Source organism: Erigeron canadensis, chromosome 3 (genome assembly GCF_010389155.1).
Source record: "Erigeron canadensis isolate Cc75 chromosome 3, C_canadensis_v1, whole genome shotgun sequence".
Taxonomy (NCBI): Eukaryota; Viridiplantae; Streptophyta; class Magnoliopsida; order Asterales; family Asteraceae; genus Erigeron; species Erigeron canadensis.
Genome location: NC_057763.1, coordinates 37,687,855 through 37,714,190, shown reverse-complemented (window position 1 = coordinate 37,714,190; position 26,336 = coordinate 37,687,855). Strand labels below are relative to the sequence as shown.

Below are 26,336 nucleotides of genomic sequence, written 5' to 3'. Positions count from 1 at the left end.
ACAAAGATCTAACGTGTTTTGCGTCTTGCATATCACCATTAACCTGCACTTCCCATTCACAGCTAAGAACATATGCAAGGTCATGCGAATAATTGATCATGCATATATGCAAGCATGAAAGGTAACAGTACACAAAAAGAATGGCTACATTCCATAGCAACCAAATTGACAAATCTGAAATATTTGTACAGCTTGTAACACATGAGAAGACTCTGTATAATGACATTTAAGCAATAAAGGGGATAATGAAAAAGCCGATCATATATATACCAAACTGATACTTGTGTAAGCAATGCTATCTATTCGCTTTGATACTATTAACATGAAGCCGTTTTCAGTTGAAAAAGAATGAACAAATGACCATTTGCATGCAGAAACAAAAATTACCCCTGATGAAATATCAATATAGATGATGTGGCATAACACGAAAAACACAAGATGAGTAGAGAACTAGGCATGTGAGCCTTTTTTTACTCCATTTGCTTGGAGGGTCTTGGACATGGTCCGTAGTCTACTTGAGATTTCAGAAAATGAAGGTCGAATGCCAGGGTCCGTGGACCAGCACTGCTCCATCAGTTCCCTCCATTCAGGATCACACTGCTCTGGTATACTAGGCCGAAGAGTATCATTCACAATCCCTCCTGTGATCGTTGTGGTAAAATATAATAAGTATATGAAAATTGCAAGAGGTCCTTTCTTGAAAGTTTCAAAGGTAAGATTACTTATCAATTATCCTTGTTTTTACATAAATCAAATATGTGAGATTTGATATGCATTATTCAACTGGATGAAAGAAAAAAATAAAGTTAAAGAAAACAGGACAAATGGGTTAAACGTCTTCCAAATGCATCGATAATAGATAAAAACTCTTTAATAAAACTCTACTGAAACCATGGGCTAAAAAGATTCAGCAAGAGTTCATGGATATTAATAATCTGTTGAGTAGAGAAAACAGCTTACCTATGATTGCCCCACAATGCATATTTGCATACGGTTCTTCACCAGTTAGGATCTCCCACATGGTAATACCAAAAGAGAACACATCAACCTGTTGGCATCCATGATTGAGTGATTAACTAGCAGAAACAGTCACAAGGTTGCATGACATATGCTGATAGACCATTCTAACCTTTTCAGAAACTCGAACGGTACTACCATTTAACAATTCTGGTGCCATCCAAGGTAAAGTTCCTTTGACGCCACCTGTGACTAGAGTATTTCTTTTGATCTTTGACAGTCCAAAGTCACCAACCTGCAAGACTTGCTATCCATCATGGTGCTAAGGAAATGTAATTGTGGATGGTCGTTTTGGGTTATTGACTTTTCAAACGGGGAAAGTCGCCCAAAGTATAATCAAAACGAACAACACCTTAATCATTTTGTTAAAACATTTAGATTAGTACTGTAAATATGTACCGATAACTTGACTTGCTAGTTTTATTTACCTTGCAAACAGGACGTTGTGGATCACGCATATTTACCAACAAGTTGTCACATTTTAGATCAAAATGAACAATATTTTTGGAATGTAGGTATTCCATTCCGAAAGCTGCATCCGTGACTAATATGAGCTTTCTACGTCGATCAAGTAACCTGCACATCACATAAGAATTAACCTAACTTAAGGCACAAAGGAGAATACGATATCATCAGAATAAAGGTAGAGTCAAATTCACCTATCCTTTTTTATTAGGACATTTCTAAGTGATCCATTAGTCATAAATTCAGTGACAGTAGCTAAAGTCCCTCCATCTCCATCTGGTACGACTCCATAAAATGCAACCACATTTGGATGATGAAGATTAGAAAGGATGCGTGCTTCGCTCCAAAAGTCATTGGTCTGGCACAGATGGAAGCCAATTAGTGCTCCTAATAGGCTAGAAAGGAAGTTATGTGAAAAAAGTGACTATCAGAGGGCAAGAAGTCATAAAAGCGAAGGATAGGATGAAGAACCAGCCGTTCTTCCTCGGATGCTCTCCCAGCAAAGCAGCTTTTCTTGATTCTTTTGATAGCAACATCTGATCCACGCCATCTGCCATGATAAACAGTTCCATAGGTACCACAACCCAACTCTCTTAGCTCTTCAAGCTCAGCATTTTTTATTATCTGTAAATTTGGTTCATACAAATTGTTGAGAATAACTTGTAAACCCAACCAGCAAAAAGCAAACGACAATACTGTAGTTTTACCACCGACATAATGGAGCCACGAAACATAATATAAAGATTTGCAGGTGTATGCTCAAATTAAAACTTGTTGCTAATGCAGACATTAAAGGTTTGGAAAGGATATATAACTAAGCAGAAATATGACCCACTATTCCCATGTACGTGTATATATTGGCCAGAATGGGGAAAAGGCTGGACAAGTTGGTAATTTACTTGTGTAGAAGACAGTAAGGTACCTGGAGGCCATACATATCAGCTTCCATTTCAACTATTAAAGTGTTACTGAACGTGACATCCTTACTTCCATTATTGGAAGCAACATCCTGCAAAAGATACTGCCAACTGTTAATTGCTTTGTTCAACTTTGAAATTTATGTGCTGAAGTGTAACGTTCTGTTAACTTTCGGAGAAAGAGAATACTTATTGTAACTAAAATTATTTGATGCTCTTTAACAGTTTCTTGATTAGGTTTAGTTGACATTTATATGTCCATGCACTAAGCTATATACCGAAAAGAGAGATTACATGTGGACCTAGTATGTTGGCTTAAACCAATCCATCAATGGATGGTGTGGTACCCGTTACCAACGCAGAGCCCAGATGTGAAGTTGAGTGATGCGGGTTTGATCCGTAAGGATCCCCAAATCATGTGGGTATAAAGTTAAGGTAACCGGCATCAAAAACCTTATGGGGAGGTCATGATGGGGATCTAATGCGGTTCCAGGGACACGGTGCCCTCCTGTACCTTTTTTTCTTTTCTTAGTATGCTGGCTTAATTTCACTTCATCAGCTGCCCTGATTAGGATTTACTGCCAATGTCAGTGAAGGATCTAACAAGATTTATGACCAATAGTATATTAGAGGAATCATGTCATATTGTACCCTGCTGCACATGCTGCCTCGAGCTTAAAAAGTATATGTCTCGGTCAACACCAACCTTTAATTAGAACATAATATAATTAGGTGAAACTTAAAATCCCTCTACAAGAAGCAGTTCCTAAGCGTAGCAAAAGTGGACTCAAAATAAAGGTTGGTATTCAGCCTATCAGTATTGGGTGATTCAACAACCTAATGGTCGTCCTTTAAAATCTCATCGGAGACAATTTCTACATATATAAGAGGTCCAAGTCTTTGCCAAATATTTAGAACCAAGAAAGTTTTTGTCTCGTTGTAATTTACTAAAAAGTTAATTGATTGTTCATTTTACAATAATCTTTACCCGCACATTAAAGGGCTTCAAAAACCAGATCTTAATATCTCAAAGTAAACCACATACCTCTTCATTTGAATCTGAGCAAGTACTCCCAACTTCTGTTTCAATCGAAAGAGGAGCTTCAGTGCCAAATGCATCTAACATATTTGAAGAACTTGGAACATCAATTGCATCTCCCAATAGGTCAGGCAATTCCAGTTGCTTTTTCAAGTTGTCCTTTACAGATGAGACACCCTTCTGAGTCTTGTTGTAGTTTTCTTCGAGCCCCATTCTACTGATTTCTTGTTCTGTGTAATTGAAGAAGTCATCATCCATCAGTGAAACTTCTCTCCTAATACCAGCACCTGTTATTGGATTCTGCGTTGAAGGACCAAAACATAGTGGTGATTCTACCCCTGCAAAATCAAGACCTGCTGATAGTTGCAACTCGCTGGAGCTAACTAACATAGACTTCTGGTCATTTATTCCATTCAGATGCAAATTTGGTAGCCCAACAGCAGAGTCACATGATATGTTATCATAGATGCCAGAAAGTAAATCAGCAGAAGTTTTTTCGGGATGATGAACCCATGGCTTAATGTTTCCTTGTTCATCATTTTCTATCCCAGTCATTACATATTGCAGATTTTCAGCAACTTTTTGGCTGTTGAGAGCAGGCTCAGCTGGATGATTCTCTAAATGATTGTTCACATATTGCTGCATCACTGCATCTGGACCAGGCTTTAGACTGGTTGCGACTGATTCAGAGACGATGTAGTCTGAGACTTGTGGGTTATGCAGAACACACTTCTGATCATGATTGCCCTTTGATACTTTATTGATGTCACCATTAGCAATTACAGATGAGTCATTGTCAGAAAAGCTCTGTACTTGATAAAAAGTCGGTATGTTTTCCCTTGAGCTGTTTTGCAATCCAACATTTATCCTTTGATCGTCCTCTGCTACTCTAAGCTTCTCATCTACACCATTTGCATGATCATGTACTCGCTTCAAAGGATCTGTCTGATGGTAAGAAGCAGGCTGTTTCACACTTGGTATCTCAATAACAACTTGTGAATGGACATTCTCATGTTTTTCAGCAGACTTCTCTTGCAAGACAACGGAGGATTCCACCTGTGCATAGGCTGGTGGAGGTGCAACGTTCAAGGTAGGTGGTAAAGTGTTCCCATTATGAGAATCAAAACAAGAGCTTCGGCCACGTTCTTGGAGCTGTGGATCAGAAAATGCATGTGGCATCCCAGGATGAAACCCATTAGCATCAGACCCCAAATATATATCCACTGGATCAGCAGGTTGTGGTGTAAGATTCAAAGAATGATACGCCCGGCCATTTAGTGATGGTATCTCAATACCACCATATGTTGGATCAATATACCCTTTTGTGTGACCATTCATCATATTCATTTGTGGTACCGGATCAAGGGAATCAAGAGAAATATTATCAGGAGACATGGTTGAACTTAGAAGTTCAGAGTATTTTGGAGTGCCATTGGAACTGTTGAGGCCAAAATCGTCATGCAAAGAATCAAAAGAGGGAGACTGCTTTTGAGGAAAGCTCGGATTTTCATCTATACTCGGTATCAACAGGTTCGTTTCATTTGTCAAACACCGTGAATCGTTGTTTTTAGTTAGATTGTGATCGACTATTCCATTGACCGCAACAATGTACTGATAATCTGGAATCTGCAGCTGATCAGCATTGGCTTCAATGGCACACGTGGTTTCAGATTCAATTAGAGGAATTAAATATATTCTGAGTCGCTGTGAACCGTCAATAATACCTAACCCATTATACTCCTCTATCATATTGTGAAGGTCTTCATCAGACGATACAGATATAAGAGAATCAAAATCCTCTCCTGGAAGCTGGTACTTGAGTATGTAAGACTCATTGCAATATTCATTAGTTCGCTTCACAAGCTCTAGCCATGAAAAACTTTTCTGTATCGAAACAAGACGTGTTTGCCCTCCCACATATCTCAATTTTCCATCACATGGTCGAGGCAAGATTTTACCACCCGAACTGCATATAAACTTAAACTTTCCCCTTTGAGAATCTTCTGTAACTCCTGATCCTGAAGTTCTATGAGCCAAATCAGGGACAAAAACATCAACTAACGGACCACTCTGCCTAGAAAACGATCCATTTGCAGACATACACTTCATCATATTAGAACCACACACATAATCCACCCTCTGCAACCCAAGCATAGCACCTAACTCCTCATAACCAAGATGATGGTTGCCATTAGTCCCATTACATAACATTCCATTACTGACGACTTTACCATTATCGTTATGATACCCGTTACTTCTTGCACTAACACACTGCAGAAACTCCATCGAAAACTCTTCACCAGTCCTTACAGACACATTATTCATCAAACTTTTCTCAACAACAACCCCATCTTTCAAAACCGAACATGATTCCTGCTTGTGCCATTGACCAGAAGAGGAAGAAACCTCCGTGGTCATGGCAGTATCTATATCCTAAGGATCACCCTAATTTTTCACTACTAACACGCATTCACCTAACAATACATATATCCTCCCTTTCGATCACTAAACCACCACCTAAAACCGCACTTTACGCAAAATATTCACAACCACAAACACACATAACCAAACCTAAACTCAACAGACCGCACACTAACGATAACGAAACCGAACACCGAACCTAATAATTATGAAAATCCACTGAATCTACTGGCACGCTGTACAAACAAACAAAAATATATATAAGAAAAAAATAATTAAATCTAAACAGCTAAAACAAGCTCACAAACCCTAATTCCACCAATATTACATTAATATCGATAAATTAAACACTAAATAATACTCTAATAGTACTGATCACTAGATAACTTTAACATATAATAACCGTAACAATTAAACGTAAAAACATGCAATTTATAATAACTAACTACGCTAATAAACATATAATGAAGTAATTAAAACAAAAATCGGAGCATAATTGAGCTTAATTATGGAAAGTAAATGATTATTACCTGATAATTGCAATGGCTAGCTTTTTTTCAGGTTTATGATTTACTTCCGAAAGATGAAATTGATATTGATGTGAATTATTATATTACTCGTATTAGATAGATAGATATATAAAAAAATTTGGAGCGAATATATGCGTAGTACATATATTTCGTGATATTTGAATTGTAATGGAAATTTGATACTAATAAAGGCTAATTGGATCTTAATAAATAATAATAAATCTTTGAAAAAGTTGATAAAAACTCGCTTTTTGGTGACAGATAGTCAGATAGGGACTGTGTGTGTCCTTCAAAAATTATTCCACTTTTTTTTAATTCCGATAATTGTGTTTATATGTTCCTTTTTTAAATCACCATTGTATTACTGTATTTTATTAGAATTTTAAATTAGTTTTATGTTATAAAAATAACTAATAATAATAATAGTTATAATTATATATAGTAATAGTATAATATATTAACATAAGATATTACTATTATTTTAACGACTTATTCACTAATTATTATAACATTTATATTTTTGTAACTAAATATTGCTTATGTTATTAATCTATTTATTTATTTACAATTAATAAAATTTAAAATTAAGTAATTAAATCTTTTCCATCAAAAATAGATCTACATGTACTTTTGTTAACTATAACTATATCTATATTTACAGACTTATAATTAAAATTAAAATACATAAATATAAACTCTTGATTTTGGAGGGAAAAAAATATGGATCCTAATTAATTTTAATTAAATTCTACCACCAAAAATTTACATATAATTTTGTTAATAAATTTTTTTGCAGTTAAAATATATTTTCCGCAAAAGGAAAAAAAAAGAGGCTTGTGTGGAAAAAAAATTTCTCGATCTTAATTAAATAAATAAATTCTTTTTGTCACAAATAAATTTATATGTAAAAAATGAATAAAATACTATTATTATATCTATATTGACGGACTTATAATAATGAATAAATTATCATTTTGAAAGAAAAAAAACTTGATTTGAAAAAAAAATTATTCCCTGTATTAATAAAATCCATATCATCATCTAAATTCGAAGGATTATGTAATTAATTAATCTTTTGCTATTGAAATTAAAATGTTAATCTTAGTAGTAAAAAAAAAAAAAACCCTATTATTGACCAACAAGATCGATTTCTAAAAGCCTTACTAAATCAAATAAACTAGTTACATTCTATAGTTTTGTATGAGAGGTAAAATCTCATTAATATTTAGTTTATTAAATAAATATATTATATTTTTTACCTTTTAACTTGTGAAATTCTTTCTTTTTCTAATTTAACTTTTATATCATTTAACTAAAAGATCTTCAACATCTTGTTAATAATTACTATTTCTTTCACAACTTTTAAAAACTGTATTGAAGCACGCCATACATACAAAACAAAATTAAGCTTTCAAATAAAGGCAAACGCAAAAGTTAAGTAAATAAATAAATAAAATCAAACGTTAAGTTAGAAAAGTAAAATATGTTAGACAAATATTGATGATTTTATAAGGTATAGTTTATATAAATGAAAACAAAAATGAAAAGTTTGAAAATAATAACAAGATATCCTAGTTAGATCATATCATCAAAAACTCACGTGAACAAAAAATATTTGAGTTTTGAAATATCATATGTGATCACGATTCAACGTATCTGAGTATAAAAACTCATATGTGATCACAATTTAAAACCAAAGAACTCGGTGTCATCGCCAATATTCAATGCAACCTATGAATGTGATGCAAGTAGAATATAAAAGTGAATGATCATCAAACAAAAAGACCCAAGCACAACAAACATGAAATGTGTTAATTTCGTGGCCTCCCCAAAATACATTTATATGAAAAAGACCTCTCGCCATAGAGAAGAGATTACATTCAAAGCCTGGATCCCCTGTACGTATTATTCTGAGCTTGAGAGATTACATAGTTCTTGAGCTATCTCATTTTGATGAAACGAACGGATTGAGTAAAGTTAATATGCTCAAAATGTCTTCAGTCGCACACAAATGTTAATAATTTTAAAATTGTTGGTTGATTTATCTAAAGTTCTTCATAGGAAGGTTTTACATTACCAAATGACTACTAGGCTGACATTATCTATAGTGTGCGAACATCTATTGTTTGAAGAGTATCTATTGCATTCCTATATCACCTTTTTAAGTGTAGCAAAGGTTTTACATCTTGTTCCATAAAGTAAATCATACAAATATGTACAACAAAATACAAAAAGGAAGATCATTTTTCAGGCTCTAAAAAGGTGGATTCACCAAGTAAAATGGAATGTGCCTTCTAAGTTATACCCATGATCAACAAAGTAGAATCACCTAAAAGACCAAAAAGAATGTTATACTCGTGTCAACTCCTTGAAAATATTACTAAAACGAGATGAACCATAGTCATTAAACCCGCCAAATATATGATTACAAAGAATCGATACCAGTCCATATGACATTGAATCATTGATCTTTGCTAATTTCTTTGGCGATTGGCGACTGCAGGTGCTCGTTGGCCCTGGTCCGACAACTTTCTAAAAAGGTTCAAGATTGTTGGAATAAGCTTGGTGGCTAAAGAGAGAAGCCCGTGAAACTAGACACACAAATCATATAAAACCATGAGTCATACTATTTATGTACATCTTCATCTCACCTCAAGGGGACCAAAATAATTAACAGTTAAGATGGATTCTAAAACGTACCATGCCATGTTGAAATTCAGAAGCTATATCTAGTTGAACCCACAAGGCTTTTAATAGTAGAAAGCCGATAAAGATAAAGAGCAGATACAATGGATTCCTGAAAACAAATGCAGCAATGACTAAAACTTATTATTAGGTAGCTATGTATACAGATGATTAGACTAAACAAACCTCAAAAGAGTCATAAATTCATCGAATCCAAGCACGAATAAGGCAGCAATAGCCCATGGAGGTGGTAACCAACTGCTATTTTGCTTGTTTGCTTTCTGAAAAAATATTAAAATTATGACTTTAAGTTGATACTCATAGACGAAAAGCATTTTGCAGACAGGAATCATTATGGGTTTGGTATATTATTGGAATGGTATAAAAACGGAGATCAATGTTAACATAAACCAAAAACCATATATGATTTCCAGTATGTACAACAACCCTCAATACGAACAATTTAGAATCATACCTGGGCAGTAATAGCTTGAGTAACTGCATACTCTGTCTCCCTTTGAAATTGGCTCCACAAAGATTTACATTGAACTGGAGTTATCAGTGTCTTCTCTGCAGGAATCTGTGTGATAACGTATTAACCACCAACGTACGTATTGGGATTTACATTCACATAATTCATGCACACACGACATATGTGCATAAGTTCCATAATACCTTTTCCCATTTGCTTGTAGCCAAAGGGTCTTGCGAACTGGAGCTCTTATCTGGGCCTTTGTTGGGTTCTGCTAAAGAAACGAGTAGTATACCCTCTATTTTATCAGCATAATCCTCCAAACGTATCGCAACTAGCTTAGCGAGCAGCTTTAGAGACTGACAGGTATTATACATGGTAAGTAAGAAAACATGCAACAAATTTATAGGAAAAGACCCTATTATTAAAGTAGTAAAGGTGTCATTTTCGAACAACTTTTTACTTATGAATGAGTCGATTTGGGTTATATTTTATCTCAAGTAGATCAACTGAAAAGTTTTGTCAAAGGGATAACACGTCAAATGGGTTGAAATTGGTGCAAAGTTTACCAATAATGCATATAACTTCCTGAATTGTAAATTTAAATAACCAAACGAGTTTGTAAAGGTCAACTCGACTCAACCCAAACCATATTGACTCATAGCCAATACTAAAAGTGATTGTTCTATTCCACAGGTTTTGCCTTGTTACAGGCATGCTTATCTTGCCACTTTGTTTAAAGAACTACGCATTATACAATGCAATGATTCTTACAGAAGTGCGGGCAGTTTTATTAATTGTACGAATATCTTCCTTTCCAGTCCAGACCCGTGGCATCAGATCATTATCATGGTTGAATATGGTTGTAAACCTGTTTGCATAGTTAGTTAGATTATCAAAAGGTACAAAATCATTTTTGATGTTGCAACAATACTACGAGTTCAATACCTCTCCTTCATGTTATGTAAAACTTTACTAGCTTCTTCTTTAGCTTTTCCTTCGACTACATCTATTGCATAACTCTCCAATCTTGAAATCAAATTTTTCTTGGCGTCTTCATCCATTTCAAAGCTAGAGAGTGCGGAAGAGACATCAGAGATAGCAGACTTGGTCTCTTTTGCAAGAAGTTTCCTAATTGCGGGCCAAGTGTCATCAGCAGCCCCTTCTAGAATAGCTCCAACAGGTCCATATAATGCTTCCTTTAGTTTTGACTGCGGAAAGATTCATTAGATTGATTAGATGTAGCAACATGGGCGGGGTGCGTAATGGTCAAAATGGGCCAAAATTTGTTGAGAACACATTAGGTTGACTTGTAAACATACTTTGCCCTATTTTAGGAATATTTAATGAGTTAGTTATCCTATAAAGCAATATCTATAGCATGATAATCCTCGCCTTTCGATTAAATTATTTAAGACTCTTTTGCATAAAAAGTACACTTTGTCTAAATGTTACTCATTTTACCTGTTTCAGATGGATGACAACACAAATTGTTCCACCTAAAATCAAGTGGGTCAAGATATCCACTTTTAGAGTTGGTATTTATCTCATGTAAAAACATGAAAATAGAGGATGTAGTTTACCAAATAAATGCATATCAAAATGCCAAATCTTAAACTACTATTACCTCAGATTGTGTAGTTATATCAGATATCTTGGCAGCACGAACATCAGCTACATGTGACTCAATATCTTGAGAAACTTTAGTCCTTATTTTTGATGAGTCCCAATCAGCTTGCTTGATGATGGCACCTTAAGATTTATTAAGTGACAATACATAAATGTTTAATATTAAACAATACAATTAGCATCTTGTCTGCAGTTCAACATAGCAATAACATTTTCATAAATGTACATGTTCTGTCGATTATGGATCTTACAACTAAATATAAAGAGTTTCGTAACACATAGGTGTTCAAGCTGAATCAACAGCTCGAAGAAATACCTTTGGATTGTTCATCAAAAGAAGTCATTGATAATTTTGTGCAATCTTGTGCAGCTACTTGAAACCGTTGTCCTTTATTCAACGCATCTTCAAATGCTCTTATGAACTTTTCTAGTGTATCAGACCTTATGTGTTGCAATGTTGATTCGTAGGCAGGTTCAACAAGCTAAAACAAAAAACATAAGATAACAAAAAAAAAATGAGACGAAGTGATGAAAAAAAAAAAAAACTAGTTTTAATCTATCAAATCCGACATTGTTTGAATTAAAATTTGTGACAACAATATCCCTAGTTAGCAATAAAATAAAAGATAAAAGCTTTAACAAGCTTGTCCATTGAGAGGAACACAGAGACATTTTTTTTTGAACATTGAACACAGAGACATTACTTGCATCAATTTCTCTTCTAACTGTTTTCGCTTCGAATTCCTAACTCCTTCCTCAAAAAACGCAGCCTCGTCATCATAACTGTATATATTCCAAAAAGGAGTAAATTTGCAGAAGCATACACTTAATAACATTCGTTACGGAAGTATATATGTGCATACCCTGCAAAGCAAGTGTCAAGTAGCAAACTAATCTTTTTCCCAAAGTCGGGTATAAGTTGAGACTTTACAACTTCTTCCAACTCACACCAGTCCTGTTATAGGCACTTTAAATTTTCATATCTAGGAAAAAACTATTTTCAAAACGACTTACTTAGATATGAAAAAGTAAACCTTGTTTTTTGCAAAGGCAGAGTGCTTTTCATTAGCAATTTCTTCACACCGTACCGTGGCTACCATCACCTACAAATATATCTTTTCATGATCAAACTCTAAGACCATGGAAACTATATACAATAACAATTTTGCAAAATGTTGTACCTTATGAGCAGGCAGGTCAAGATCTCGGTTCTCCTTGATAACTTTCCAGATCTGTGCAGCACTGAAAGAAAACCCTGAAGCGGGAACGACTCCTTGTCTGTCACCGGCAAGCCCCCCAGGTGCGATAGATTGTTGGAATCGATTCCTCAGTTTGGCCACCTTTCATAGTAAAGAGTAAAAAATTAGAAAAATGCATGCCATAGATATCGTCAGTAATCTACTAAAAGACATCACCTTATAACATAAAGCATATGCTGCTAAGTATCATGGATAAAACCTAACTCAGCATTGATAGGGGTGGTATCTACCTGCTCTTTGAACTGTTCTTCCTTCTCTTCAAAGCTAGAAAGAGCAACAACTTCAATCTGGTCATTGATCGGTTGGATAATATAATAATCAGTAAACGCTTACAGCACTTTGATCTTAAGAAACAGTTATTATGGATATATAATTAAGAGAACAACGAGCGCTACTTACATTAAAAAATGCACTTAATGGTGTTTCCTTGTGGGCTTCTGGCTTGGGAACAGAATCCCATATCTATGAACATTATAAGATGTAAAAATCAACCTTGAGACTTACATTAATATATATATCAGATATAAAAAATGTGTGTAACTATGTAGAATTTTACCTTCTGAATATCTTCCCTCAAGACAGGCTCTAAAACTTCCAAAGGCGTCTTAAGGAAAAAAATAAAAATAAATAGGACCTCGTTTATGTAAACTTATTCATCTAAGGCTATTATGGAACTTTAAGAAATGCCGATAAATCTACTTACTTTTGTTTTGTCACGTATGACAAAAATCAAAGTTGTTTTACGTGGACTAAATAACCGAGTCATGACCTAAAACAAGGATCATAACTTAAGACATTTGAAATCAATGTAGTATAAGAAAGGTTATATGAGGATATATACACAATATACCTGGAATACTGTTTTTAGTAGAGGTTTGTTTGCAGCATGCTCGCGACCGATATCATGACACCACCTAATAACATATATTGCCATAAACAGGACTTTGAGACAAGTGTATTTGGGCAAACCATGTATACTAGTATTGCTTAGAAGAACACTTACATGTTAATTAGCACTATGTCTGATACTGCAAGCGCAAAAAGGGCACTTTGCTTTTCAAATGCGGTATCATCCTGAAAAATGATACAAATCAGATACAAGTCTTGCAGTTCCAGTTCAACCAATTTAGGACAATGGATGTACTTGAACTAAAATTGACAAGTAATTAATATAAAAAAACCCCTTTTTATTAGCGTTCGAGACATGAAAAAGAAGTATTCATCTACAACCTCTCCACGTTCTCTTCCGTCAGTACCCTCAAGATCCATCACCATAGTGAACGGTTCAACGCCAGTACATCTAGCCATCCAAATACCCCTGGTAGTCTGAGACCTGATATGCATAAACTTGAGTCGATTCCTTAACTTATTTCAGTAACACAAAACTACGCTGATAAGTAAATGGTATATATATATATATATACATACCTTCCTTTAAACGCATCCATTTCTTGAAAGTTGGTATGAAATAGATGATTTAGAAGTGTACTCTTCCCTGTTTTCAAAATATCAAGTCCCATTAAAATCATCAAAAAACAAACTTCTATAACGCAACATGTGCCATCACGTCCCCATAAGCAAGTCTTTTAATTTGAGTTTTATGTTTAATTATAATATGCACTCTTATATACACTTATAGATAGATACATACCACTACTTTGTGGACCCATGATGGAAACAATTGCATAAGAAAGCCCGCATTCAGAAAGCTTTACTTCCTTCATGAACTTCTCAAGCCCGGTTGCGTTAAAAGAACCATCTCCATCAACAAGATGAGTAGAGCAACAATCGGCAGCTTTGTCTGGAAAAAACACATGTAACATCCTAATCATTTCAGTACATATTTCATCATAGTTCAATGCTAAGAACTTTTACAAAATGATTATATACTAGAAATTTCAAAATTCGTCGCAAAGCATTAAAGTAATAGATTATTAGCATTTAAACAGTTACAAAAAAGATGAGACTGTTTCATGCCTTCATATATTAATTCTCCTTTCAATTTAACTAATATAGCCTTTAAATTTTAAGGGGTCATGCAATACAACCAAGAAAACAATCATTTGATCCCAAACTATCTTACTATCTATATGTATGTTTGTGGAGCAAAATGGTTAGCACGTCAATAACATATATATGTAATGATGAAACTTGTATATGCAAATAATGAAAATGTAACATGAATATATAAGAAATGCCTCAATTTATGTTTCCCGTTAAACTTTTGTGTAGAATCGAATTGAATTAACTCAATTTTCGTAGCATTTCATATGGATAGAGATCACAATGACATGATAAAATCACTGCATGTAAATTGAATGATGACATTACGTACCCATTGTACGTTGATAGTGAATTGAATGATCAAACGCTGGTTGTCGAATAGGTCATTGATTTTTGTTGGTATTTTTAAAAATGAATGCGATGAAGAAAGTTTTAATCCTTAGTATGGAAATATGATCATTAATTATAATAGTTTTATTGTGTTCTTGATGATGAAGGGACGTCTTGATCATGATGGAGTAAAAAAGTTTCAGAAATTATAGGAAAAAAAGTTGATCAATATTTAAAGGCAAGTTTGATATATAAAAATGTATTTTTTTTCCCGAACATTCAGTCGGTATGCGACATCAGGATAACCTCACCGTATAATGGTGAAGCCTTGTACGTACCCTAGACAACGAGATGCTGACCATATTTATTTTTGTAATTTGTGAAGTTTTCTCCTTAAGCCTAAATTACATGGATGGTCCCTTGATTTGCACAAATTTTTCATTAATCATCTCTAATCGCTGTCTGGTTTAAAACTTAACAACCGTTAATTTGGCTTGTTAAACCTATTAAAAAGTAGACACACCCATAACACCCATGTTAGGACTTGGGAGTGGTCTTAGACGAAAGAAATTAAAAGAAGACCTTGTTGTCCTTAATTACATGTTTTGCATGTGTTTAACTGGTAATTGGGGATGAAAAAAAAACCCGACCTGATACTTGGCAAGAATATCCAAACTGGTTCGGGGCAGGGATTCGGGTATGTCTACCTTGACCCGATCCGACCCGATATCCATAACTATATCTATATACTTATAAGTGATTAATTTTGAATATATATTTCACCTCTGTAAATACAATGTTTCACATTAATATCAACTAATTTTGTATCTATATTCCACAACTTGTACATCCATTTTTCAAAACATCAAAAGCATATAGTCATGGACGGAGCTACTATGGGGGCAGTGGGGTCAGCTGCCCCCGCTCCAATTTTGGTAGAATGTATTTTTTCAAAATTTAAATGTTATATCTGTAATTTGTTTTTCTAAAAATAAGGAATAATAAATAGGAAATACATAGAAATGTTACATCCGTTGTTATAAGCTTATTTTTTGAAAGTCATAGGTTATCGAAACATTAATGTTGAGATAAATCTCTTCATAAGCGGAATAAAAAAACTTGAGTTGTTTTAGTTTTTAATCGAAAGAATGAAGAAAGGTTAAAGAAAAAGTTTATTTTTGTTTGATTATGTAAACGTATAGTACGTCGACGTTTGCGAAAAAATTATTTTCCTTCAAACTATTATATATATTTATTACAAAGAACTAATTATAATAATGATAATAGTCATGTATGAAAGATGTATATACAAGCTAATTATTAAATATTAGATATATTTTTTGGCTTTCTTGTATTATGATTGAATATGTTTTCATTAAACAAGACCTTGTCGGACGCGTGCGATCTTTTTTTTTTCAAAATAAGCTGACATTTTTAAATATGAGTGTTACATTCGGCGTGGGAAACGAAATTCTTTTGAGGGTCATTTTTTTCTTACATTCTCAAATACGACTTTTATAAGTATGACAAACAATTTTTAAAACTGCCCCCTCGCGGAAAAACTTATGGCTCCGTCTCCACATATAGTATTATTTGTTATTCAGACAAGTTTGGTAATTATTCTTGAAAAACACTTATCCTTATCGGGTTTACATTTGGGTTTGACATTACCTGCCTCGAACCCGACTTTTTTTTTTTCTAAACATTTAGTCGGTATACGACATAAAAAAACCTAACCATATAATAGTGAAGTCTTGCACGTACGGTATGCCAACCACTAAAAGAACTAAGTTAAAGGTTGTTTGTTTTTAAACCAACCATGAAACCAAACATATTTATTTTCTCTGGATAATGTAAGTAGTAATTATTAAAAAATGAGGAAAAAAAATAAAAAATAAAAAATTTGCAATTGGACTCATTAGGGAAAAAGCCCTTATTTTGCACTTGGACTGTAGTCACTGATTGTAAAAAAAGCCCTTAATTTGCGCGCACACACAAAACACACACACACACGCAGAGAAGGGTATTCCAATTCTAGTGAAGAGGCAAATCAATGGCTAACAATCCTTCACAGCTTCTTCCCTCAGGTATTCGTTCTCACTTCTAAACCCTAATTTATATTTTTTATTATTATTATTATCATTATTAATAGAAACAGCTCACAATAACTTAGATTTTTATTTTTATTTTTTTATATCTGATTTGTATGTATATATGTAAACTGGATGATGCAGAGCTGATAGATAGATGCATAGGGTCAAAAATATGGGTGATAATGAAAGGAGATAAGGAACTTGTTGGAACCCTCAAAGGTTTTGATGTTTATGTCAATATGGTTCTTGAAGACGTCACCGAATAGTCAGTATTTCTCCTCCCTCTTTTACTCTTTTTTCGTTTATTCATGCTTTATTACTATCATTAAATATAAGCTAAGTGTATGTATATGTTTTATGTATTGCTTATACATACACATTATTGGTAGAGATTGTTGAATGAATATAACCCAAAGTTGTTCAGATTAGGGCTTTTTTTTTCCGAGGGGGGTGTTTCACGTTTTAGCAATAGTTGTGATACACATTTTTCACTATAGGTGAGTTATGTAATTTTCTAACTTGTGATTTATGGATTATTATAAGGTAGTATAGTGCTCCTGCAATGTCGCGTTGATGGAGAGTTTTGTGTAGTCTAGTTTTTTTATAAATAAATTAAAAAAGTTCAAGTTTTTACCGGCTGTAGAGCCTGGAAATATTCGGCTGGTGGTGGTGGTGGGTTGGGAGTGGGTGGTGTAGCTTTTATGATTAGTGTTACTTATGCTTTATTTTCCTTGGTAGTCTTTCGTTCAACTTTCTTGCGAGCTTCTTTGCTTAGCTACATGACAGAATTTTCTTTTAACCAAAGACGCTAAGCATCACATCACTAGAAAGCCAGTTTGGATTATGTTAAGTATTCGTTAAATTGGTTTAATCATTTTCGCTGTTAACCCTATAATAAACATGGAAGTTTTTGCTGTATTCGAACTTCTCTTTGCACTGTGACTGACTTTTGGCATTTTGAGAACAGATTAAATGTTTATTCTTCTGGTGAATGTGCTCATTCCAAATAGTGATGTGCCATATATTTATAATATGTAATTTATAATTATATCAAAGAGAGCTGTTTTAAACAACTTCACAATTGTCTATGATGGTCTATCGTTCAAACGAGAGAGTATTTTTGCCAGCACCTGAAATCTTTGTAACAATATGATTGAGGTCTTTTAAGTCTTTTGGTAATGTTTGAAGTATCAACGGACTTCCAATGCTCAAAACCATCGTAATTGATTATTGGTTTGTTACTTATATGTTTTTAAAAGTTATTTTTTCCAAAGTTTTAGATGGCAATTTAGCTACCTGAACATAAAAGCCTTCACCTGTCTTAATCAGCTAAGAAACCTAAATTCTTTATCCTTTGTTCACAAACTGCTTTTATACTGATAAAGGGAGCAAACTTAATGAATGCATATGTTCATGTGATAAACTAGCTGGAGGAAAGCACCTTAAGTTTGTCTAGTCAATTTAATCAAATAGGTTCTGATTGCTTTATCCCATATTAGGATCAGGGGTTATTATTAGTTTTGCAGGCCCTTATATAGCTGATATATTTTACTTATAACTAGATATGGAATTGGTAATAGTCATTATTGTCATATGTACTCTTCACTAGGGCATCGTGAGTCCAAGATTTGTAGGATTTTTGGACTAATTCCTGAAACCTTAGTTGTTCGTCCTTGTACTCTTATCGTCCTGCTACTCAATATGTGAAGCAATAAGCTAGAAGTAGAGTTACTATATTGTGGTTACTTTTTATAGTTAAGTGAAAGTGACAATTTGTTGCCGGCACTTTTTTGTTGTTTAACAAATTTCTGTGATGGGAGAAGTCAAGAAACCAAACTGCTTCAATATCAATAAAGAGAGAAAGTTAATGAATGCGTATGTTCATGTGATAAACTAGCTGGAGGAAAACACTTCAACATTTTCTAGTCTATTTAATCAAATAGGTTCTGATTGCTTATCGCATATCAGGATCATGGGTTATTATTAATTTTGCAGGCCCTTATATAAGCTGAATTATCTTACTTATCATTAGATATGGAATTGGTTATAGTCATAATGTCATATTTTACTCTTCACTAAGGCATTGTGAGTCCAAGATTGGTAGGATATTTGGACTAATTCATGAAACCTTATTGTGGATTTGTGGTTAGTTTTTATATAGTTAAGTTACAATTTTGTCGCCGGCACTTTTCTGTTTGAATAGCAAATTCTTGTTATGGAATCATGCTGTTTTGTGCATGATATCCTGCTGAATCTCTGATACAATGATCTTTGCAATGACCCATATGCCATATGCGGACAGTTTACTATTTCCAATTTTCCACTCTCCCCTGTTTCTGCTGCTCATTTTTTATGTGTAAATTATACATTAGTCACTTTAATGCTCAATGGCGTCTCTTGTTTGCAGTGAGATCACACCCGAGGGACGTCGGATTACAAAGCTTGACCAGATTTTGCTCAATGGAAATAACATAGCAATTGTAAGTATCTGTTTAAGTGAAAATTGGTTGATTTGGGCTTTATTTTAATGTCACGGGTCAAGTGGGTGTGAGGAAGATTAAGCAGTGTGTTTAACTATTGTTTATTAAAAATTTAACTTGAAAAAAGAAAAGAGAAATGTTAGCAACTCAATTCAATCGCCTGGCTTATTTTGACATGTTAACAAGCCGCCATTTTTTCACCTATAGCAAGCACCAGATTTAGAATACATGCTTCTTGGTTAAACTATATCTCCATAGCTCTTGCAGGACCAACACAAATCAGCTGTTAATTCTCTGTTTTTTAAAAATCTCTTCTTAGTCCACCATTGTTTTGTTGTCTTGATGCAGCTGGTTCCTGGTGGCTCTCCAGATCCAGAATGATTGACCTTAAGTTTACTGCGGTGATCATATCGAATGTTAGATGTCTCTAATTAATATGTTAAGGATGGGGCACTTTTTAAAACCCATCTTGGATTTGGCTGTAGTTCAAACCTCCACTATCCTTTGTATGCCATTCTAAAAAGACCTTAGAAACATTTGTAATTTCTTAATATCGTACTGTTTTATTCTTCATTATTTTGCTACATTTGGTTTTGTCAGGAATTCAGGATGTTTTTTTGAATCTATTTTGTATGTCCATTGTGTGTGTCATTATCGGGAATGAGACAGTCTGGGTAGAAAATAAGCAAGTGTAACGCATTTGGGTTGGATTTAAATGTTACACTTCTTGCTGGTTTTTTGGTTTTGAATGGTCATTGATGATCAAGGAATTTGATAAGTAAACAAGGATCTTGGGGTGGTTTGGTAGGAGAGAATTATAGAGAATGGAAATGTAATAGACAATGGAAATAGTAAGAAAGAGAATGAGTATTTGGAAAGAGAATGGATTTTGTTGTTTGGTACCCACAGAGAATGAATATATATAAAAAAATAAAATTTTAAATAATAATACATTTATTACATATAACATCTTAAAAATAAAATTTTTTTTTTTCCATTCTATACAATTTGTAGAGAGTGGAATTGATTTCTCTTTCTCCTTTCTCATTCCTTTTATTCGTCGCAAACAAACAAGGGAAGTCTTTCCCATTTCCTTTCTCCCCTTTCCATTCCATTATACCAAACACCCATTATACCAAACACCCTTTAGTAGAATCAGTTATGAGGTAATGAGCATTTTCTTACACAAATTGTTCGTGAAAACTGACTTGTTTTTTACGTATTCAAGCAAAATTTCATTCGAGGCTTTTTTATATGAACAAGTTTAATGGTTAAGGGGATATGGGGGAGATTTGTATATCCGATCTTCACATGTTTCTCATCACTATTTTACCATCAGAAACTATTCTCCCAAGAGTGCAAATAAGAGAAGCAAGTTACATAACTCGAGTCTCACATAAAAAGTATCGCGTACTTATGTGATATGGAAGTTGTAATTTGTAAATATATGCAAATACGACTTGTTTCCAAAATGAGTGGCCCGGTTGCTGGTTCCCGCAATATGGATCTTCAGAAACATAAATCCGCTGCTTCTTCGTCTTTGCCCCAACCGCGAACTTCTCTTTTTCCCTTTTTGATAATTTTTGGGTCTATGGTATTGGTTCATCTTCGTCTTGTTGTTCTTCGTGAATTTCGAAACCCACTTGCTCACCTTGATGTTGGTGCGCATATGAAGCAAACCCGCACTGAGGTTGATGCGCATATGAAACAAATCCGGGTTGCGCATATGAAGCAAACCCGGGTTGAGGTTGGTGCGCATATGAAGCAAGCCCGATATCCATCTCAAAGAAGTCATCCTCGAATACGGGTGCATACGAATCATTAGACGAGTCAAATGGAGCTGGTTGAATTGATTCACATGGTTGGATTGATTTGCCGCGGTGGGAGAGGGGTTGGGTTGAAAAACAACGGATGATCGTGGAACCAAAAGACTTACCGCGTTTTGGGGTGCGGGTTATTTTCCTACTATCCATATTTACAACATGTGTGTGCGTATTATGTAAATAGATTTGAGATTTGGTTGTAGCAATGTTTGTTTAAAACTCAAAATTTTGAAACTTATATAAAGCCGGTTAAGGAATACATTGAAGATAAAAAGATAAAGTTTGATATTGTAGAAAGAATTTATTTTTGCTGAAACATATGTACAAACTGTTGGATGTGGTAATATCTGTTTAAAAAAGTTAAGTCTGAATCTGTTAAAAAGGGACCCATTAGTTTGTAATCGTTGTAATATTTTTATATCTATTGTTCGCTCATAACGGTCGAAATAGGTGGAGATTAATCTGGTAAGCCAATGCCCCAGCTTTTCCCCACCCCACCGACACCAATTGCACGAAACGTTGTTCATACGGGCAAAACTCAATAATCATGTTTTTTCTCTAGCATTCCGACTTCTGAGTACCGTAATAAGTGGTTTCATAATAAGCATCACAAAAGTAATCCGATACTAATATACATTATGCAATTATTTAACAAGAAATATAGAAGATAATCACACAGATTTCGAGTTCAAACATAGATTTTTTCTCGTTACCAATGGTTTGTCTTTTAAAAAAAATAAAAAATAAACATAAAGTAAAACCATGTGATAAAAATAAAATATAAACCAAAAATGGTATCTTGTCCTATGATATGGAAACAAAACTTTTTCCAATATTCAAATAAAATAAATTCTCCATTGCTCCTAGAGAAGGGTACCAAATATTTGAGTGGGTCCCACCATCATTCTATATCCCAACCAATGATACCGCCACGTAGACTTGACTCCCCATCTGAGGCGCGTAAAGCAAGTAAAAATCGGGTCAGCCCCGTAAAAATGGGCATAAAATACTAACCGACCCGAATTTTCACTTAGATAAACAAAGCAAAAAACCACTGGGTTTTAGCCTGTCCATCTTTCTTTCTCCTTTTTTTTCTCTTATATAATAAAAACAGAAAATAAAAGAGGTTTTAGTTGTAGTAACAATATCAACAACAATTTAGGGTTTTTGAAGAAGAAGGAGGCGATGGATCGGTACACGAAAGTCGAGCAGAAAAAGGAAGAAATGGCGATGAATGAAAACGAAATGAGAATCACGTCTCAAGGCCTTGTTCGTAACTACATCACTTACGCCACCACCCTTCTTCTTCAGGTCTCCCTTTCTCTCTCTCTCTCTCTCTATATATATATATATATATATATAACTGTTATTATTTTTATTTTTTATATACATTTTTCATTATTGTGTTTTTTAAAATATATATATATATATATATATATATATATGTAATGTGATTGTGTAATGTGTAATGTGATTTAGGTTACTGTTATATATATATTTGTATTCTTGTTTGATTTGTTAATATTATTATTAGTTTAGATCTGTATATGAACGATTGCTTGATTTATTGTAAGGATAATGTTATTTGAGTGTTGAAAACATTGTCTATCACATCATGTCCTTGTGACGCCGTGGTTTCGGGCCAGTGAACCGTTTTGATTCTGCGAGTCTTGTATATATATATATGTATGTATGTTGTATGTATGTATATGTATATGTATATATTTGTGTGTGTGTGTGTGTGTCTTTTTGTTTGGTTATAAGTGTAGTTTTAGAACATGATGCATTTTATTCTTGTTTGTATTATGGAGGTGTTTGAAATTGCTTATTTATAAGTTTTTTCCTGCTGAAAAGAATAAACCAGCTTATAACAAAGTGCTTATTCCTTGTAAAATAAGCAGTATCTGATAGAGTGTTTGTTATTGCTTATCTGCTTAAAAAAACAAACAATAAGCTGAAAAGTTAAGCAATTCCAAACACTCTCTATGCTCATTAAATACTACTACTGCTGCAACAAACTTTTTTCGCGCAATGTAGTTTGGTATGGTAACTGGTAAGACTTTATTTTGTAATATAGTAATAGTTACCGTTTGTGGTTTTTACTGGGGTCATGTTTTTGCCGACCTTTCTTATTGTTTAGCCATCTATGATTTATCCGTTTACACATTCTTATTTGTGTTACGATAACATGTAAATGTATATATTTTATGCTTAACTTGCTGTTTCATTTTGTGATTTGATTTAGCGTTTCTCTTTACTGATTATGTATGTCAAAATCTTATTGTATCATGTATTGACCTTTCTAGTTGATCATCAAAGATCCTACTGTGTGTATGATCACAAGTGCGTGATTAGCAGCCAGTGCTTTCTTGATTGTTGTTTGTTTACTTTGCATTTGGAATTCATGATCTTAGTTTAGAGTTATTGTTTATGGTAACCTGCATTACATTGCTAGGGACAGTTCTTTTTTATAAAGGTACAAAGGATTTCGGTTTGACTTGAGGTTAACCTGTAACACTTCTCTTTCTCATCTCTCATATTTAGTATATCCGGCTTAGTTCTTATGAAACTTTGTCTTTGTGCATCTGTAAGTACCATGCTTGGGTCTTCTCGGCTACAAGTACAATCTAACTGTGAGTGTTACAGGAGAGACGTGGTAAAGAAATTGTCTTGAAAGCAATGGGGCAAGCTATCAGCAAGACAGTAGCCATTGCCGAAATCATTAAGGTTTGATAATCAAAATACTTGACTTGGTATTCTTATAGCTCTTCCTTACTTTTTCATTTGCCAAAGTAGTAATATACTCTAATTTCAAACAGAGAAACATCCCTCGATTGCATCAAGATACTCAGATCAGCTCAATAAGCATAACTGATGTATGGGAACCTATTGAGGAGGGCCTTCTGCCGTAAGTGCTAAATTCTCTATACACATCATGGCTTGGCTTTTACATGTCCAGTAATGTCTGTATAAAAATAGCTGTTAATGATGTTTTGCTTTTACAGTGTGGAGATGACTCGCCAAGTATCAATGATATCAATTACCTTGTCAACTAAGGAACTAAACAAGGATTCACCAGGGTGAGTTTCATTTTATTTTGTTAGTGGCTCCCTTCTAATCACTAATCAGTTAAACAGAAATATGTAAGATGATGAGCTTCCTGGCCCTCCTTTTTTGGCTAGAGATTGCAAAGTGGCTGGGTTGGGTGATGGTCAACCTTTTTTGTGTTTTTAAAACTTAAAAGCTAGTCAAAATCCATCTTGACGGCTTGCCCGTGCGTGGAGTATTCCGTCCATTTATTTATTGAAGGCAATTTCAAAGGTGATTACAAAAGTCTCACTAAATAATAATAATCTTTTATCTGCAAATAGAATGATTGGGTTGGTTTATGCATTAAAGTTCTTCTTTGGATGATTAAATTTGAACCCATTTCACCTGTTATTTGAACCATTCTTTGTGTTTGACTCGCTAACGCAGCGGCCACATGAATACCGTTTGCAAACTGTTTTCACTTGTTCAACAATGTGCCAATCTCTACTATTATTGATATAAGCATCCTTCATGGCTCAGGTACCAACCTCCGCTCTTTGTAGAACGATCAAGACCTCAGTACAACAACTATCAGCGACAGCAACAACCCAGACAGGCACAACAAGGATACAATGCTGTAAATGAAGGTGCACTAGCACAAATATATTATTATGTAAAAAGCCCGATTCTATTATTTTTGCTTCTTGTTGATTTAATAGTATTATCTGTCTTTTAGAGCCATATGGTGGAAATTATCATGGAAATAGGGGTCATGTTCAAGGTGGGAGAGGCCGTGGCTGGAACAGGGGTGGATATGGGAATCAAGGGGATGGGTACAGAAACTACCAAGGAGATGGATACAGAAACTATCAAGGGAATGGGAACAGAAACTACCAAGGGGATGGGTACAGAAACTACCAAGGTGGTGGGCAGAGAAACTATCAAGGCGGTGGGCAGAGAAACTACCATGGAGATGGGCAGAGAAACTATCATGGGGGCAGTGGATATGGTAACTATCAAGGTGGCAGGGGATATGGGAACAATCGAGGTGGCAGGGGGTATGGTAACTATCAAGATGGTGCTGAATATGGAAATTATCAAGGTGGTAGAGATTATGGTAACTATCAAATTACTTAAACTTTTGCAGTTTGATGTTGTATAACTCTGGTTTCACTATGCTTCTGTTTTCAACAGATAACAATGGTTATCCGAATCGTGGTCAAGGTGGTGTTCGTGGGGGAAATGCAGGCTATCGCGGTAGGTTTTTAAAAAAGGAATCGTCTTCTATCTTCACATTTTTCCCTTTTTTATATATTTATTATGTAAATGCTTTATTTTACCAACATAAAGCATATGCTATTGCAATGGTGTCATTTAGAGGTGGTATTTTGACCAATTGACTAATTAATGGGTCAATTCATTTAGTGTTTTGACTCCAACAGGTCAAAGGTTTGGTTTGGAAAAGAAAAGGGGCCAAAAGTTTTGCCCAAAGTGCGTTTTTTTGAGGGGTAAAAGCCCGAAGAGTTGTTTACTGTATAATACTTTCCAAATCATGGGTTATTAATTCAATTTATCATAAATATATTCTTACTTTTGTGAACATATCTACATCGTTTGTTAAAAAATGTATGAGATAAGTATTTTGGGTCACCGAATCCAACCTGGCTGGTACAAGTATTTTTACCTAATGTGTCCTGTACTTATTTTGACCCTTTTTCCAAATATAGTGCCATGCGTGTTAATTTGCTGATGTTTATGACCAAGCAGGAGACGGGTATGTGAGAGGAGGCAGCAGTAGGGGTGGTGGAGGTGGCAGATTCAATGGAAGAGGTATGGGAAGGATGGGTGGCCGGTCTAGGGATGGAGGTGATCCACAGAGACAGTAAACTGCAGCTGGTTCATTTCCTCTATTGCTATATATATATGCGGTTGCTTCCCATAATCGTGGGCTTTTGTTTTAACTCTGCGTTATTTCAATCTTTCTACATCTCTTTGATGTTTAAATAGTTTTAGCATTGGAAGTAAATTCCTTTAGGTTAACATCTAGCGTAAATGGTTGTAGGCAACTCGAAATGAAGTTTCAAAAAAGAAGTTAAACCCTTTATTATTATTATTAGTTATTATTATCATCATCATCTTTAA

At 34.4% G+C, this 26,336-nt stretch overlaps 4 protein-coding genes across 5 annotated transcripts; 2 read left to right on the top strand and 2 right to left on the bottom strand.

Moving 5' to 3' along the window:
• Positions 1-241: 241 nt before the first annotated feature.
• Positions 242-6,517, bottom strand: LOC122594040. The gene is made up of 9 exons (XM_043766522.1): positions 6,390-6,517; positions 3,445-6,095; positions 2,405-2,491; positions 1,954-2,106; positions 1,677-1,840; positions 1,446-1,593; positions 1,130-1,252; positions 961-1,048; positions 242-641 (listed from the first exon to the last, which is right to left on the bottom strand). The coding sequence occupies exons 2-9, from the start codon at positions 5,854-5,856 to the stop codon at positions 451-453; spliced, it is 3,366 nt and encodes a 1,121-aa protein (XP_043622457.1). The 5' UTR covers positions 5,857-6,095; positions 6,390-6,517; the 3' UTR covers positions 242-450.
• Positions 6,518-8,648: 2,131 nt separating this feature from the next.
• On the bottom strand, positions 8,649-14,806 carry LOC122593952 (protein ROOT HAIR DEFECTIVE 3-like). The gene is made up of 24 exons (XM_043766426.1): positions 14,770-14,806; positions 14,086-14,235; positions 13,863-13,929; positions 13,665-13,767; positions 13,438-13,508; positions 13,285-13,348; positions 13,138-13,203; positions 12,991-13,038; positions 12,834-12,896; positions 12,665-12,721; positions 12,357-12,515; positions 12,210-12,278; positions 12,039-12,130; positions 11,880-11,958; positions 11,492-11,657; positions 11,174-11,298; positions 10,495-10,757; positions 10,321-10,417; positions 9,750-9,905; positions 9,550-9,654; positions 9,261-9,355; positions 9,090-9,186; positions 8,832-8,980; positions 8,649-8,718 (listed from the first exon to the last, which is right to left on the bottom strand). Exons 1-23 carry the CDS (start codon positions 14,771-14,773, stop codon positions 8,864-8,866), a joined length of 2,313 nt encoding a protein of 770 aa, XP_043622361.1. The 5' UTR covers positions 14,774-14,806; the 3' UTR covers positions 8,649-8,718; positions 8,832-8,863.
• Positions 14,807-16,721: 1,915 nt separating this feature from the next.
• On the top strand, positions 16,722-19,963 carry LOC122593825 (sm-like protein LSM5). Its single transcript, XM_043766276.1, has 4 exons — positions 16,722-16,855; positions 17,003-17,126; positions 19,269-19,341; positions 19,690-19,963. Exons 1-4 carry the CDS (start codon positions 16,822-16,824, stop codon positions 19,720-19,722), a joined length of 264 nt encoding a protein of 87 aa, XP_043622211.1. The 5' UTR covers positions 16,722-16,821; the 3' UTR covers positions 19,723-19,963.
• Positions 19,964-22,214: 2,251 nt separating this feature from the next.
• On the top strand, positions 22,215-26,336 carry LOC122593945 (protein FAM98A). 2 transcript variants are annotated; one of them, XM_043766417.1, is made up of 8 exons: positions 22,215-22,475; positions 23,811-23,891; positions 23,984-24,072; positions 24,170-24,244; positions 24,735-24,841; positions 24,931-25,296; positions 25,389-25,451; positions 25,962-26,336. In XM_043766417.1, the coding sequence occupies exons 1-8, from the start codon at positions 22,350-22,352 to the stop codon at positions 26,078-26,080; spliced, it is 1,026 nt and encodes a 341-aa protein (XP_043622352.1). In that variant the 5' UTR covers positions 22,215-22,349; the 3' UTR covers positions 26,081-26,336. The 2 variants fall into 2 exon arrangements, with proteins under 2 accessions (XP_043622352.1, XP_043622351.1); XM_043766416.1 differs by having other exon boundaries at positions 24,931-25,311.

Bases quoted from the DNA above. Each gene is read 5' to 3' on its own strand.
- LOC122594040 (XM_043766522.1), bottom strand. From the start codon at position 5,856: ATGACCACGGAGGTTTCTTCCTCTTCTGGTCAATGGCACAAGCAGGAA. The intron at 1,594-1,676 runs GTGAATTTGACT...TGTGATGTGCAG, and splicing joins GTCCTAATAAAAAAGGATAG to GTTACTTGATCGACGTAGAA. The intron at 1,253-1,445 runs GTAAATAAAACT...CAAGTCTTGCAG, and splicing joins CACAACGTCCTGTTTGCAAG to GTTGGTGACTTTGGACTGTC.
- LOC122593952 (XM_043766426.1), bottom strand. The intron at 12,897-12,990 runs GTAAAATTCTAC...TAATGTTCATAG, and splicing joins TGAGGGAAGATATTCAGAAG to ATATGGGATTCTGTTCCCAA. The intron at 8,981-9,089 runs GTACGTTTTAGA...TTGTGTGTCTAG, and splicing joins CTGAATTTCAACATGGCATG to TTTCACGGGCTTCTCTCTTT.
- LOC122593825 (XM_043766276.1), top strand. From the start codon at position 16,822: ATGGCTAACAATCCTTCACAGCTTCTTCCCTCAG. The intron at 17,127-19,268 runs GTCAGTATTTCT...TCTTGTTTGCAG, and splicing joins CTTGAAGACGTCACCGAATA to TGAGATCACACCCGAGGGAC. The intron at 19,342-19,689 runs GTAAGTATCTGT...GTCTTGATGCAG, and splicing joins ATGGAAATAACATAGCAATT to CTGGTTCCTGGTGGCTCTCC.
- LOC122593945 (XM_043766416.1), top strand. From the start codon at position 22,350: ATGGATCGGTACACGAAAGTCGAGCAGAAAAAGGAAGAAATGGCGATG. The intron at 24,073-24,169 runs GTAAGTGCTAAA...TTGCTTTTACAG, and splicing joins ATTGAGGAGGGCCTTCTGCC to TGTGGAGATGACTCGCCAAG. The intron at 25,312-25,388 runs GTAACTATCAAA...TGTTTTCAACAG, and splicing joins TCAAGGTGGTAGAGATTATG to ATAACAATGGTTATCCGAAT.